At 41.1% G+C, this 15,915-nt stretch overlaps 1 protein-coding gene across 6 annotated transcripts in view; it reads right to left on the bottom strand.

The window, feature by feature from the left end:
• Positions 1 to 15,915, bottom strand: part of KCNQ5 (potassium voltage-gated channel subfamily Q member 5) — a 588,020-nt gene that overhangs the window by 117,527 nt on the left and 454,578 nt on the right. For all 6 annotated transcript variants that reach the window (XM_043889971.1, XM_043889972.1, XM_043889974.1 and 3 more), the window contains 2 exons: positions 2,695 to 2,870; positions 2,337 to 2,462 (listed from right to left, as the gene is read on the bottom strand). In XM_043889971.1, coding sequence (XP_043745906.1) covers positions 2,337 to 2,462; positions 2,695 to 2,870 — 302 coding nt within the window. The remainder of the gene's footprint in view (positions 1 to 2,336; positions 2,463 to 2,694; positions 2,871 to 15,915) is intronic.

The raw sequence follows: 15,915 nt of genomic DNA, 5'->3' as shown, positions 1-15,915 counted from the left end.
AAACCAAAGAATACTGGTGTGGATAGCCTATCCCTTCCCCAGCGGATCTTCTCAACCCAGGGATCGAACCAGGGTCTCCTGCATTGCAGGCAGATTCTTTACCAACTGAGCTATCAGGGGAGTGCTAAGTACATGTTAAACTTCAGTTGAATAGCACTGCTGCAATGAAATCAATGAATAGATACTGCTTTTCCCTGAAAGGCACAGAGATGACCTTTGGAAACTTGCTACGTGGGTTATTCTGGCGAAGAAACAAGCTGGTGAGTAAGTACATTGATAGTTTCCCACACACGCTCAACACACAATGCAGTAGGAAGGAGATTAGTAGGAAGGAGATAAGTAGGAAGGAGATAAGTAGGAAGGAGATAAGTAGGAAGGAGAAAGGAAGATGGATGGAAGGAATGCTAGAGATGTGCCAGGTGGATGCACCAGCAGCTGCACCTCAGTACAGAAGGGCGCCCAAGGGTCTCAGTCATTCAGCCACATTAGGATCTTCACAGCGATGCAAAAGCTAAAATTCAAATTGCTGTCTTCTCCTTGCTGGCTAGAAAAACCTCCTTTTTGCTCGGTTTACTCAGTTTATCCCTACTATGAGTCATACATTCTCGTTTGTTCTCAACACATAAAAAGTATTTTAGGCATGTCAGATGACAGCTCTCTTTTGGGTTTTCCCCTTTCCTTCTTTCAAAGTGGTCATTATTGCTTCTGGGGGAGGGAAAGGAGTTGGAAACCAAATTATGAAACCAACAGGATGCTTTGTTATCCGTGGCACAATCTTGTAGACATTTAGCTCTGACAATCTAAGGAAAAAGAATCTTCATCTTCAAACGACTATACTTCTGATTCTTATTCATTTTATTGCTGCTATGCTAAACCAGGTTCTACTTCAAGCCCTGATGAGTTATCCTCATCTTTGATGACAGTTCTAGTTCTCACTGCTGCTGCTGCTGCTAAGTCACTTCAGTCGTGTCCGACTCTGTGCGACCCCATAGACGGCAGCCCACCAGGCTCCGCGGTCCCTGGGATTCTCCAGGCAAGAACACTCACCGATGAGCTTCTGACAAATAGTGGAACAGAGCAGCAGTGAGCTCCACAAGGCAAACTGGCAAACAAACTTACTAACGCTTCAACCATAGTTTAAGAAGATGATGCATTTTTATTCTGGCAACAATCTAACGCTCAAGAAATATTACCAATGATTTATAAGAGAACAAATTCGCCGGACCAAAGAGACTCTTCAGACAACTTTAACTGCTGTTGTATTTTCACCCTTTCAGAACATATTAAGGAATAAAATAAAAAGAAATGTAGTTTACACATTGTATAAAGCATTCCTTTATCCTAAAACATTCTAATTAGGTACACAATTCAATGACTGTTTAATAAATTCTTCACAATAGAAAGACAATGTTCGCTTCAGTGGAAAACTATGTGTTGTTTAGAGTACGTTCTTCTAGGTTATTGATTTCTGATTTTATGGGGCAGGCTCTGCACCTTTCATGGCCTTTGAGCTATTTTATGATTGTGTAAGTTGCAGCAGGAATGCAAAATAATTCTTGTCTATAGATGTGTAAGTAAATCCTGTCTGGTGGGGGTTCCTCTGACTTCCTGCTTTCACTGTGGAAGAAGCCAGGTTTGCCTCTGCACATTCAACACTCCTAATACAGGTCTGCTCTTTGGATAGTCCTCTGAACTGGCTGTAACGTCTTCCTAGTTCCTTCATTGATAATAACTTAAAATATTTACACATGCTTTATTTTCTATGTGTAGGAGAGTCATGTTTTAACTTTTATTTGTTTGGAAAACTCTTCTTTAACAACCATATAAAGGAAAAAGAGTAGAAAAATTTGAAACACGGTGTCTGTAACCTTTGATCTCACAGATGGTTACCAGTCTTTTCTCTTTCCCTTTTTGTACCACAATTTTACTCATAACTTTTGTTCAGCTACTATTTCTTTTGTTTTAAAGCCTCAGATAAGCTTTCTGATGAGTGACAAACAACACAACAATTTGTACTTCAAAGCTGTGCTCCCCACAAAGTTAAAACAAATAAGTGAGCCCGTGAACATTTTAATCAAGGTTAAAACATTATTCGTTTTTATTTTGCAACAGACTGGCACACAAGAAGCAGTAGGTTGATTTGTAAGAGAACTCTGCTAGACCTAAACAGATGAGGCAACTCTTCAGATAATTATATGTGCTGTGTATTTGCACAAAACTTCCCTTTTGGAAGTTCATTCATAGTTTTACTGAGACCACTCATGGGAATCACTGCACTGTATTCAAAGGAAACATCTCGCAACATCCCATAAATAAAACCAGATTTTCGCACTCACCGTGCCCCACCAGAGAGCATCCGCGTATGTAGAAAACTCCTTATTAGCATCCTTTTCCACCAGATAGACAAGGAAAGATGAAAAAATCAGAACCAAAAATCCTATGTACCAAGCTGTGATTAATTCCTAGATATAAAAAGAATGAGAGATTTTTTAGAGGTGAAAAATACTTGAAACGGGAACAAAATCAAAATCTGAGCATGATTTCATGTGTTTGACTACTGCTTGGATATTTATGGGGACTTTTACATAATCCACACTGTGTCCTCGCATGGCTGTAGCCAGTTTCTGCAAAGCCCAAGTTTGCTTTCGGAGAGGTTGGCGCCCGCGGGGCGCGGGCGCAGAGACGCGCGCTCACCTTGCTGTGTGCGTAGACCACGGAGCCCAGTAGCTTCCAAGTGCCGCCGCGCCGGTCCATGCGCACCATGCGGAGGATCTGCAGGAAGCGCAGGCTGCGCAGTGCCGACGTGGCGAAGATGTTACCCTGAGTTTTGGCAGACACGACCGCTATGGAGGCGATGAGGACAATGGTATCTGAAAGAAACAGGTTGAAGCAGCCGTAAGTCGCAGGGCCAGGAGGTTTTCGTTTCCCAAAGAGGCTTTCAGAGCGCGTCACTTTGGACCTATTTGGGGCCCCGGGAACAGAACTTGAGCTCCAGGCTGGCGCCCACCACGTGGTGGGCCACCTCTGTGATGGCCGAGGAGCGGAAGGTGGAGGACTGGGCCTTCTGCTGACTCGTTCTTACCCCTCGGCCATCTCTGCTTTAGCCATCCAGTTCGGACCACTTCCTGTTTAACCTTCGAAGAACTGGACGTGGCCTTCGGAAGGTCTGGTGCTCTGGGGGGCTTAGGGCTGGGGACACCCCCCACTGCAGCCCTGGTGTCACGGTTGGAGATGGGAGAGGGGGTCCAGCCGGCAGGAACCCCAGCCCCGAAGCTTCCCCGATGATGCCGTGGAGGCATCATAGCCTGTCCAGCTATGAAAGTGCTGCTTCGCACAATTGTCTTTCCTGTTTTCTTGCCCCCAAAGCTTGTCACTCCTTCCTACAAAAATTTCACTTCTGTTGTGTCTGCAGCTTTGCAGACTGAAAGAAAGGCCTCAACTACACTAAATGCTTCAAGCGCCCTGGGTAGAGTCCTTTATAAACTGCTGTCGGCCCGGTTTTGTGTAAGTTCGGTACACAAGTTAATTGACATTCCGTTTGTTATAATAGAGGAGGTAATTGTACACACCGTGCATGGGAATGGATATTTAATGTCTGACATATTGACATTTGGCTTAAATCATACCTGCTAAAAAGAGCAGCTAAGGAAAGCACAGAAAAGATAAAGGAGGGCTTAATTGCTCCAAGGGTAAATATCGGAGTGATAGAAAGTAGCTCTGAAGTGGGAGGAGTGAAGTGGGTTGAATAGCCTCCCAGGGCGATTTTACAATAAGTCAGCTTGAGCTGCTCATCCTCAATAAAATGTCCTTCCTGCTCCAGGTGGGCGTGCAAGGCCAGGCAGCAACACTCAGACCCCCCCCCCCCGGGGTGCAGCATTTACTACGTTTCTGAGGCCCTCAGGGTTAAGGGCTGAGTGAAGGTGGATTTTTCTTCAGCCCAGTCCTTCCTGCTCACAGGAAGGTCTGTCCCCCGGGTGTGGACTGTGAGGATCTCTAGAGTCACTCTCCTGGTGCCCTTTTGGGTCAGGGTTGGAGAGAGGGTTGGGGGTTGGCACATGGGTCAGCGGAAGGCATTTCTACCATTAGGTCTGTAGGCTGAGTGAGCTTGTGGTTGGGCGCACAGCCAGCCACAAACTTGTCCTTTTCTTTCTCTCTGTAGCTGTTGGAGATGAGAGGAGACTAAATATGTTAATACAAACACAAGCACATTAAGTGACTAGAAGTCAGTTGCAAAGCAGAATGTACAGTCCAGTCTTAATAAAAAATACATTATACAACTAGGAAAAACGTGAGGATATACATAGAATACTAAGTCTCTGTATGGGTAGAGAGGTGGGATGAGAATGTGGATAAAGGACTTCTCACTTTCGAAGTTATTGATTTCTGTAATCTTGGAGTTTTATAACAATGAAAACATATTTTGAAATCAGGAAAAAACTTAAAGAAGAGTTAAGTGTGAAAACATCTCTTGGTTTTCATCATTCGGAGGGATTTACTTCTGAGACAAGTGGTTTACAGACAAAGAAACATTCCTTATAAGGCCCTGCTGGTATATATTTTGCTTCTATTTCTCATTGTAGCACTACTTTCTCACAAGTGTACAAAGAAAAAGATAAAATACCCTACTCACTGTGCTAAAATATTAGAAATAGTTGAAATAAATAAATGACTAGTGTGGGTGCAGAAAACAGACTTGAAATTTACTTTGTGCAGTAAATTTACTTTCTTTAGTTTTAGGTGTTTTACAAATGTCATATTATTTTAATCCTTGTAACACCAATATCTGTTAGATATTCTAGATTAAAAAGTGAAACACAGAAAACACATATTGTATCAGTTTTTAAAAAATTAGCTATAGAGCAGTTACACTACAGCACAAAAGTATGCTTTTAGTTCATTAGACAAAACCTAGAGAAAGTAAGAGAAACCCTGTAGGTCTGAGACAGTTTCAAAAACTATGCACACAGTGAATCATAATCTAAAGATTTTAAGTCACAAAATATGCAAAGGTAATCAAAGATTTAACACCCTTATTGTAATTCAGATCAGAAAGTCAGAATTCAGTGAAACGAAGTCATAAGTGAGCAACCAAATGTCACCGATGAGTCAGCCACAAAAATGCTTCTACTTGGGTTAAAGTCATCCGCTGGAGTTTTGCTGTAAGTACATCTAGATATTTCCCAGGTTAATATTTTAGAAGTTATGAGTGCTCTTGTCTTATTTTTATGTATGTATGTATGTATTATTTTTGTAGTCCATTACTTAGGAGACTAGAGCTTCCACAAGGTTGGATACTTGTATCCCAAGTACCTAGAACAGAGCGGGCACTCAGTAAATGTTTATATAGAATAAACTTAAGTTAATAAACATTTAAAAGTAGCTTGAGCTTTCTTCTCTTACCATATCAGTGGCTTAATAACTGGAACATCAACCAAAAATACTCTTAAGTTAATCAAACCAGCACGGAATTCTACAGCAATGTAATAATTCATAGCCGTCATTCATTGACATTTATAAAAAGCAAAACTCACTAAGGTTTACCTTTTATAAGCGTGGGTAGGTGTGGCCTTTAAATATGGCCTCACAGGAGGCTCCTAACTGCCCTCCTCCCACAGATGCACCACATGAGCAGCTACACATGCAGAAATTCCCTCTGGAGGAAATCCAAAAAGAGAGAACGCTCACATCAAAACAGCAGGAGAGGCTGAGACGCAGTCACCATAAACCCCACTCCTAGCACAGTGCCAGACACCCAGGAGGGACCTCAAACTCCTAGCTTCTCCCTGAGAGACTGAAAGCTTGAACCCCACATTTAGCACCCCAATTTTTAAGGCTCTTTCCAGAGGGATAGGCCCCCCAAACACCGAGTCCTGAAAGCCGTGAGGCTTGTGTGCATGAGACCCACATACTATAGCCGACAGGGAAGCAGGTGTTAGTGGGTGTGAGCCCTGGGCTGTAGAAATGCCCATCTCCCTGTCTTTTCCTGAAAGGATTCTACTTGCCAACTTTACAAGCTGCTGCCTGAAGGTCAGGCCTCTAACTTAGATGCATCTGGAGAGTGACTGAAGTTCTCTCCTGAGGCCACATGAGCCAATGGACATGTCTCCTGCCCTCTCCCTCTGGCCCGCTCCAATTTGCCAGTATCCTTCTCAAGTTTTTGTACATATCTGGTGGCCCAGCTTTTGAGGCTGCTGCTTGGGAGAAAAACCCCTGGATCACCTGGCTCTGACAGCCAACAGGGCTTGCATTCAGGAGTCCTACAGGACTATAGCAAAGAAAGTTCTTAATGGGTAAGGACCCCGCAGCCCCCCGCTTCATGGCTATATATTAATAACTAGGTCCAGTACAGAGGGAGCAGGTGAAATGCCTACCTCCCAGTTTCTCCCTGGATAGGGTCTAATGACATATTTTCCCAGCTGCTGCCTGAGAGTCCAACTTCCAAATGGCCTTCATCCAGAAGATGACTGTGACCCTCCGCTTGGGACACTGAGTCTTGGCACATATTTGACCACTGGGAGCCACTAAGAACAGGGTGGTTAGACAATTACAAACATTTCAGAGACAACGAGAAGCAAAGGCTATGCTAATTGATGAGTTCATCTCCCATACAAGTTCTGTCTTTCAAGACTAGTGTAGGTGGCTAGTTTTATCTAATGCACAGAAATTTACACAGGGAGTCAAGGAAAAGGAAGAAACAATATGTTCCAAACAAAAGAACGAGACAAATTCCCAGAAACAGATCTTAGTGAAACAGACAACCTAGAAGAAACAGTTAACTTACTAGAAACATACAATCTAACAAGGCTAAATCAGGAAGAAATAGAAAATTTGAACAGGCCAATCACTAATAAAGAGATGGAATCAGTAATCAAAAACCTCTCAATGAACAAAAAAGTCCAGGACTAGATGGCTTCAGTGGTGAACTACATCAACATCTGAAGAATAAATACCAATCCTTCTCAAACTCTTCCATAAAAAAACAAAAATAGAGGAAGCACTTCCAAATTCATTTTACAAGTTCAGTATTACCCTAATAGGCTTCCCTGATAACTCAGTTGATAAAGAATCTGCCTACCATGCAGGACACCTGGGTTCAATTCCTGGGTTGGAAGATCCCCTCTGGAGAAGGAAATGGCAACCCACTCCAGTATGCTTGCCTGGAGAATCCCATGGGCAGAGGAGCCTGGCAGGCTACAGTCCATGGGGTCGCAAAGAGTCAGACATGACTGAAGTGACTTAGCAGTAGCACTAACCTAATATCAAAACCAGAAAAGGACACCCCAAGAAGATAAAAGTACATATCCCTGATGAACATAGATGTAAAAGTCCTTAACAAAGTCTTAGGAAACTGAACTCAACAATATATTAAAAGGATTATATACCACGATCAAGTAGGGTTTATTCCAGGGATCCAACGATGGCTCAATATTTGCAAATCAGTGTGATACCCCACATTAACAAAAGAAAATTAAAGTGATATAATCAACTCAATAGATGTAGAAAAAGCATTTGACAAAATTCACATACTTTCATGATAAAAGCTCTCAATGAAATGGATATAGAGGGAATGTACCTCAACATAATAAACGCCACAAAGCAAGCCCATAGTGAACATCATATTCAGTGCTAAAAAACTGACAACTTCCCCTGTAAGAACAGGAACAAGTTAAGGATGCTCACCCTTGCCACTTTTATTCAATATAGTATTGAAAGTCCTAGTTAGAGCAAGTAGGCATGAGAAGAAGTAAAAATCACTCAGATCAGAAAGGAGGAAGAAAAACTGTCACTACTTGCAAATGACAAAGCATTATATATAGAAAATCCTAAACATTTTACCAAAACAAATGTTGGAAATAATGAATTGAGTAAAGTTGTATGACACAAAATAAATAATTCAAGAATCAGTTGTGCTTTACACACAAACAACCATTTATCAGGAAGAGAAATTGAGAAAAAAGTCCCATTCACAGTAGTGTCAAAAAGAATAAAATATTTAGGAAGGAATTAAACCAAGGAGGTGGAAAATCTGTTCATTGAAAACTATAAAACATCAATCAAGGAAACTGAAGAAGACACTAATATGGAAAGATACTCCATGCTGACGGAACAGTTCATATAGTTAAATGTCTCTCCTACTCAGAGCAATGATTCAATGCAATCTCTATTAGATTAAAGTGTTTTTCCCCCCCGCAGAAACAGAACATTAGTTCTAAGTTTGTATGGAATAACAAAAAACCCCTGAATAACCAAAACAACCTTGATAAAGGAGAATGAAACTAGAAACATCACACTTTCTCACTTCATATTATATTACAAAGCTGTAGTAATCAAAATAGCATGAAACTGGCATAAAAACACACAAAGGTCAATGGAACAGAATAGAGAGCCCAGAAATAAAGCCACACACATATGGACAATTAATTAATGACAGAGGGGCCAAGAATACACAGTGGGGAAAGGGAAAGACAGTCTCTTCAATTGATGGTGTTGAGAACACTGAACAGCCTCATGCAAGAGAATGAAACTGGACACTATCATTATGCCACTCCTAGTAATTAACTCAGAATGGATTAAAAACTTAAATGTCACACCTGAAACTATAAAACTCCTACAAGAAAACAGGGGCCATTGGCATTGGCCTTGGCAATGATATTTTCGGTTTGACATCAGAAATGAAGGCAAGAAAAGCAAAAGTTAATAAGTGAAACTATAGCAAACTGTAAAGTTCTTTACAGTAAAGGAAACCATTAACAAAATGAAAAGGCAATGAAATAGAGAAAATATTTTCAAATTGCATAGCTGATAAGAAGTTAATATCCATAATATACAAATAACTCATACAACTCAATAGTAAAAAACAAACAAATTAAAAATTGGGCAGCAGATCTGAATAGATATTTTTCCAAAGAAGACATACAAATGACAGATGTATTGAAAAGGTGCTCAATATCACTGATTGTCAGGGGATGAAAATCAAAACCTCAAACCTGTTAAAATGGTGATTGTCAAAAAGATAGGAGATAACAAGTGTTGGTGAGGATATGGAGAAATGAGAACCCTTTTACTTTGCTGGTCGGAATGCAAATTGGTGCAGCCACTATGGAAAACAGTATGGAGGATCCTCAAAAAATTAAAAATAGAACTATCGCAGCAATCCTATTTCTGGGCATATATACAAAGTTAACTAAAACAGGATCTTAAAGAGATACCTGCACCCTCATGTTCATTGCAGCATTATTCTCAATAGCCAAGATACGGAAGCGAGTTGTGTCCGTCAATGAATGGATGAATAGGTAAAGATCTGTCTATCCATCTTTATTGAAATATTGTTCATCCATGAGATAGAAGGAAATGCTAATGTCTGAAAAAACATGGATGGACCTTGAGGACAATAAGCTAACAGAAACAATCCAGATAGAGAAAGATAGATAATGTATATCACTCATGCGGAATCTCAAAAAGTAAAACTCAAAGGAACAGAGACTAGAATCATGGTTACTGGAGGAGGGTGGGGGGAGAAATGGGGAGATCTTGGTGAAAGATTACAAACTTCCAGTTATAAGGTGAACGAGTTCTGGGGATCTAATGTACAGAATGGTGATTACAGTTAATAATGCTGTATTATATATTTGAAAATTGTTAATAGAGTGAATTTGAAATGTTTCACCACAAAAAAGAAATGGTGATTATGTGAAATGATGGAGTTGTTAACTAAAAATCACTTTGCAGTGTATAAGCATGTCAGATCAATAGATTGTACACCTTAAACTTACACCATGTTTCTGTCAATGACATTTCAATAAAGGGGAGTAGAATTTGGGTAGAACAACTTAAGCTATTTGTCTAAAATGTTTTTCTTTTTGCAACATGGGAGCATTTAAGAGAAGACAGAACATTTTAGTACAGTGTAGCAAACACAGACAGCCTCCGGGCTCATTGGCTTCCATTCCTTTGTTCATCTGTTAGTGTGTGAAGCAGTTAATTAAGGGTCAAGCATTGTCTCAGACACTTGCATTAAAATGAATATTCATTCATTCATTCATCTGATCATCAAACTACTGCAAATATTTATCATGTCCCATCCGTGTACCAGATGCTAAATGCTTTATGTGCACCAGTGGTTGTCAGAGGGGAAGTTTTCCCCTGGGGCATTTGGCAGTGTTTGGAGATGTATTTGGTTGTCGTAACTGGGAAGGAGTTGCTACTGGCACCTAGCGGTAGAGGCCAGGGTTGCTTTCAAACACCCTGCAATGCCTGGAACTACCCTCTGAAATTAAAAAAAATGACCCGGTCCCAAAGGCAGCAGTGCCGAGGTTGAGAAGCCCTGTGGTCCCATTTCATTTGGTCCTCCAAACAGTGCCATAAAGTAGACAGTACCATTACCATGACCTCCTTAAAAACGAAGAACCGAGGCTTGCGGGGCTCAATTAGCCAAGGCACAACATTTACAAGTGGCTCTGCTGGCCCTTACCTGACTCCCGAGCTGTGCCCTTAAGTGTCACGGTGCATCATTCCTTGGATATTGAAAATCAGGGTGAAGTAAGTGGGGGGTATGTGGTCGGGGGAGGGACAAAGGGGTAGGCTGCAAAAGCAGGTGGAAACTAAAGCAAGAATAAATTTGTTATTGTGTAAATTGCTCAGGAAAGAAAGAAATGCAGGGGAAATAAAGCAGAAATAAATGATATTAAAACTGATGGTACTCTTATGGATACATCCAGAGAAAATGTGGTTAGAGAAAGAAATAAAGCTGCTAATAAACAAGGAGAAGCACCAAATTGCATGAAAAAATAAAAAATGTGTAATCTTAATTTCGAGCTCCCAAATGCCCCTCCCAAAGGAAACAGGGAAACAAGTTTGGAAGTAGGGAAGAAACAATTATCGATTATAATTAGCCCATTAGAAATGTGGAATATAGGCTTATGAGGTATTAGGAAGTAGGCTCACATACTCAGTGAATCACTTAGTGATTTGTGGATTAGTTCTTGAGATTTGAGGAGACTGCAGATTTGAACAAAATACTGCAGTGATATTTAAGACACATTAAGTATTCAAGATTATTATTAGACCCCACTGGAATTTTGCTCTAGTATTAGCAAAATCAATACAAATTGATCACCCTGGGCCCTGTGTAGAAGGGATTAGTCACTGAAATACTGAAAATCCTCATTATAAGGTGAATTCACATCCAAGGTTATCCTGTCATGGAGTGGCAGCTGGGTTAAAGCAAGATTTGAACTTGGTGGGCTGTTTTGTTGCTACAATTACATGACACAATTCACCTATTAGGGAGTATATTTTAGTACACTTGGCTTAATTTAAAATCATAAAGGGAAGAACTGAATCACATGGATTAAACAATGCACAGATGAATACTTCTAAACTAGTAATTATTAGGAGAGAGAAATTTTCTAGAGGTAAAACACAGAGGGTTCATCTTGACATTTATAATAGATTAACTGTGTGGAGACTTTAGGCTTTAAGATTTTTTTGTAAATTATGTTAGTGTCTCAGAAAGTTTCCTGTAACGGCTAACCTAAATTTCCCCTTGCACTGTAAGCTCATTTCATCTTGTTGCCTCTAGTCAAAACAGAAATGCAGCAAATACTACATTCCTGGCAATTCCATCCTCCTCTCTCACCACATTTTTTGTTCTAATGCCCTGAGCTCGTTTCAGTGGCCTCACTATAAGCTAAACTTTGGAAAATTTTAATGAACTATCTCATTTAAAATTATAAAAGTAATAGCTGCTATAAAATGTCAAAAGTTTAGCCAAGTATAAGGTAAGAAGTAAATTTATGTGATTAGCTAATTCTTTAGTATTGAGCTGTAGATTACTTTAATGTTTGTTACTGAAATGATTCTGAAATGAACAGCCCCATACATAAATTTTTGTAGGTATTCTCTTTAGGATACATTCCTAGAGACTGGATTGCTGGGTTGAAGGTTGGCACGTGTTGTGTTTTGATACCAAAGTGCCCTCCAAATGATAGTACCAAAGTAGTGATTTTTCATTCTCTTTGCAAATAAAAAGCAAAAATAACAATAGTAATAAAAATAGCAAAAGCTTACTATTTACTGTGTGATATTAAAGGCGTAGAGTATTAAAAATTTGTAATAGTTGTCAATATGATAGATAAAACATCACATTAAAAAAAAAAAACAGATTCTGAATGTCAGGTCATTAAGAAATCATAAAAGTCAAGTTACCCTGCACAACTTTGCCTCTGATTATAAATATACTTTCCTAGAGTCTCTTTGGTGTATTGAGATGCTGGTTGAGTGAACTGTATGTATTCTGTTCTGCATGTTCTTTGTGGCAGCGGTAGCCAGCTGTCTTCCCCAGAAGCTTGCTCCTCCTCCGGGGTGCAGAACAAGGCCTGGGAAGGGGCTGCCTGCCAGGGACGTCATTTCCCATCTGCTCGCCTCTGGGAGTGGGGATGTGACCTGTCCTAACTGATGGACGGTGAATGGAGAGGGTGTGAGCCACGTGCAGGCGGAGAGGCCGCAGATGGCCTCAGGGGCTGCCTTCCCATCCGCCAGCTCACGTGGACACTGAGGATGTCCTTAGAGCCAGACGCTGCAGATGATGGGTCCTGGTCAGCCTGGGCCAGAGTGAGTGCACGCAGGGCCCCTCCGCACACCCGTCTCCTCGAGAAGCGCCTGCATTGGACTACCACACAAGTGAGAAATGGACTTTTACTTTGAGAAGGTACTGGAGTTTGAGGGTTTGTGTGTTATAACAATTTGCATGACTTTCTCTGAGATATCTTTGTGCGCTCAGTCGCTCAGACCTGTCCAAATCTTTGAGACCCCATGGACTGTAGCCCACCAGGCTCTTCTGCCCATGGGGTTTCCTAGGCCAGGAGACTGGAGTGGGTTGCATTTCCTTTCCCAGAGACATCTTTAACTTTTATGAAATATAGGTTCATCTCTATGGAGAAGCAGAGAAATGATCTTGCTTTTTATCCTATATGATAGTCAGTTTTCCCAGTACCAGCTAAATAAAAAGTCTATTCTTTCTCAAATGTTTCCATATACTCACTGAGAGGTGTGTTTCTAGGGCCTTTCTGTTTTATTGCCTACTCCTGCATTAGTATGACATTAGATATGTGGCAGGGTAATATCCCTTCAGTGTCATTTCTTTTAAAAAATTATCAGTTATTCTAAGTCTATTTCTTTTCCCAGGTAAATTTCCAAATAAAATGTATCAGTTAAACCCCAGCATCCTGATGCAGATTGCATGCTGGCTTTGTGGGTGAGCACCTGCTTTCCTGCCTCCCTCACCTCACATCCAGAGAGCTGTTTAGCTCTGAGAGCTCATCAGTCCACAGTCCCTGCCCACTCCCCTCCTCCCTCTGGTCGTGGTTCAGGGTGAGGCTCCCCCTCTCCCAGCCACCCCATGAACTCTGACCAGCTCTTCACGCTCCTGTCTTTGCTTTCTCTAAACTCTTTTGTATTCTGTTTCTAGATTAAAATGTTCGAGTGCTCCTATTACCTCTATGATCAAAACCAATTTTTTTTTTTTTTCCCAACACTCAGATCAAAAATCAAATTCTGTTGCCTGGCTTCAAAGTGCTTGACAAAAGGCTGCGGCTCTTTCTGGAAGACTCTTCCCCTTCCCCGTGCGGCCAACCCTCAGCTGCTTCGAGAGCTCAGCGCAAGCGTCAGGTTGTCGAGGCAGTGCTCGGGCCCGCGTGCCTGGAGCTCTGCGTGCACCCTGTCACACCTACTGTCCCTTCCACAGTCATCTGCCGCCCCGCCTGTCTCTTCCAGGAGCTTCAGCAAGCGGCTGAAGGCCAGCAACGCACGTCTCTTTTCCTGAAACCTCGGTGCCTGCTCATACCTGCCACAGTACAGATGTTCAATCCTGATTTGATGGATACTTCTTTGATGGGTTATTTTCTTATAGTGAGCACCTAGAGTAACATTTTATAATATCAAGGATCTTAGGAACAATAGTAAAATAGCCCACATTTTGCAGTAGAGAAGCACAACTATACAAAATATAAAAAACTTAAAAATGTGCTGAAAAACCCCACAGAGATTGAAATGCAATATTGTAAAGTAATTAGCCTCCAATTAAAATAAATAAATTTTTAAAAAATGAAAAAAAATCTTCAAAGAAATATTTGCAACATATATGATGATGGCCAAAGGATTCCTACCCTTAATATGTAAAAATAATATGAAAACATGCTGGTAGAAATTTGGACAGGAGGCATAAATATAAATTTAACCCCAAGAAAATGTAAAAATGGCCAATAGGTATATGGAAAGAAGTTTTTTTAGGATTTCCAGCTTTGAAATTTAAAATAGCAGCAAGGTACCATTTTAATCTATGAAACAGACAACATTTTTTTAAAAAGTCAATATTTACAAAGAGGAGGAAGAACAGTTTTTTCGTGAAGATTTTATGTAGCAATAAAATGGTTTAATTTTGTGGGGGAGGGAACTTGGGCATTATAGGCCAAAAGTATTAACTATCTGGGGGCTTTCCGGATGGCTCAGCAGTAAAGAATCTGCCTGCAATGCAAGAGACGTTACAGACTTGGGTTTGATCCCTGGAGGAGGGCATGGCAACCCATTCCAGCATTTTTGCCTGGAGAATCCCTTGGACAGAGACTATAATCCCTAGGGTTGCAAAGAGTCGGACATGACTGAAGCATGCATTAACGTAGAATGCATGCATTAACTATCCTTTCAGTAACTTTACTTCTAGGAATTTAGCCCAATGAAAAAATTGCAGATGTCAATGAAGGTTCATTATACTATTATTAAGTAATATAAGAAATTAGATTCTAATTCAAATCTCTAACAAAAATGGATTCCTCAGAAACAATCCAGTCCCTCTGTTCCAAAGCACGGACTACAGAATCCATCTGCCTCGGTTTCAGCCGTGGCTCCTTCTCTTACTAGCTGGGCCCCTGGGAGTAAGCTACTGAACCTCTGTGTGCCTCAATTTCTTTATCTGTAAAATGGGAATCATAAAAGTGTCTCTATCACAGAGATGTGGTTAGCACATTCAAAAGGTCTTTGTTCAGTGTTAGCCCATAACACATTTTATCCAAATTATATCATTGCTGCTGTTCAGTTGCTAAGTTGTGTCTGACTCTTTGTGACCCCACGGGCTGCAGCACGCCTGGCTTTCCTGTCCTCACTATCTCCCGGAGTTTGCTCAAACTCATGTCCATTGAGTCAGTAGTACCACGTAGCCACAAAACCTCATGTTTTAGAAGAATGTTGATGAGATAGGTAGGATTGCTACCTATTTTGCCTCCAAAGGATTATGTGTTCTTATATACAAAACTAAATACTTTAAATACCTATACCTGCATGCTAACAGTGATTCTCTTTGGGTGGTGGGATTATGTGTAAAGTTTAGTTTCTTTAGACAGGTTTATTTTGTCCAAATGACCTGTAATAAGCCTTTGCTGCTTTTGTAATGAGAATAAGGAGAATTATTAGTTATTTAAAATAGAAGCTATTGGCCCAGGAAGGCCGGCCACTGGCCAAGGGAGTCAGTGGTGAGAAGGGGCGTTTGCTGGTGTCTCTGGGATACAGGCTCCTCGGGATGCTCAGCGCACAGAATCAATTCCAGCCCGTCTGCACAGTGGCCTTCTGTGGCGGGCCATCAGTGTGGACCTAGTGAGACAGCCCAGGTCCTCCTAGTGCTGCCCTTCCCAGGGCGTGGACCCTCTGGCCTATTGACTGTGCTGAGTCTGAGTCTTCACCTGAAAGTAGGGACCAGAGTCATTTGCCCCTAGGGCTGTGTGCGGATTCAGTGATGTAATGCGCAGAAAGCCCAGGTCTGCCTCATTGTGCCTGCTGCCAGCTTAATGTCCCAGCTTAAAACAATATTTCACACACACACACACACACACACACACACACACCACACTTTACAGATGAGTAAAT

This window comes from Cervus elaphus, chromosome 28 (assembly GCF_910594005.1).
Source record: "Cervus elaphus chromosome 28, mCerEla1.1, whole genome shotgun sequence".
Taxonomy (NCBI): domain Eukaryota; kingdom Metazoa; phylum Chordata; class Mammalia; order Artiodactyla; family Cervidae; genus Cervus; species Cervus elaphus.
The sequence above is the reverse complement of the archived record's forward strand: the minus strand, read 5'-3'. Positions and strand labels throughout refer to the sequence as shown.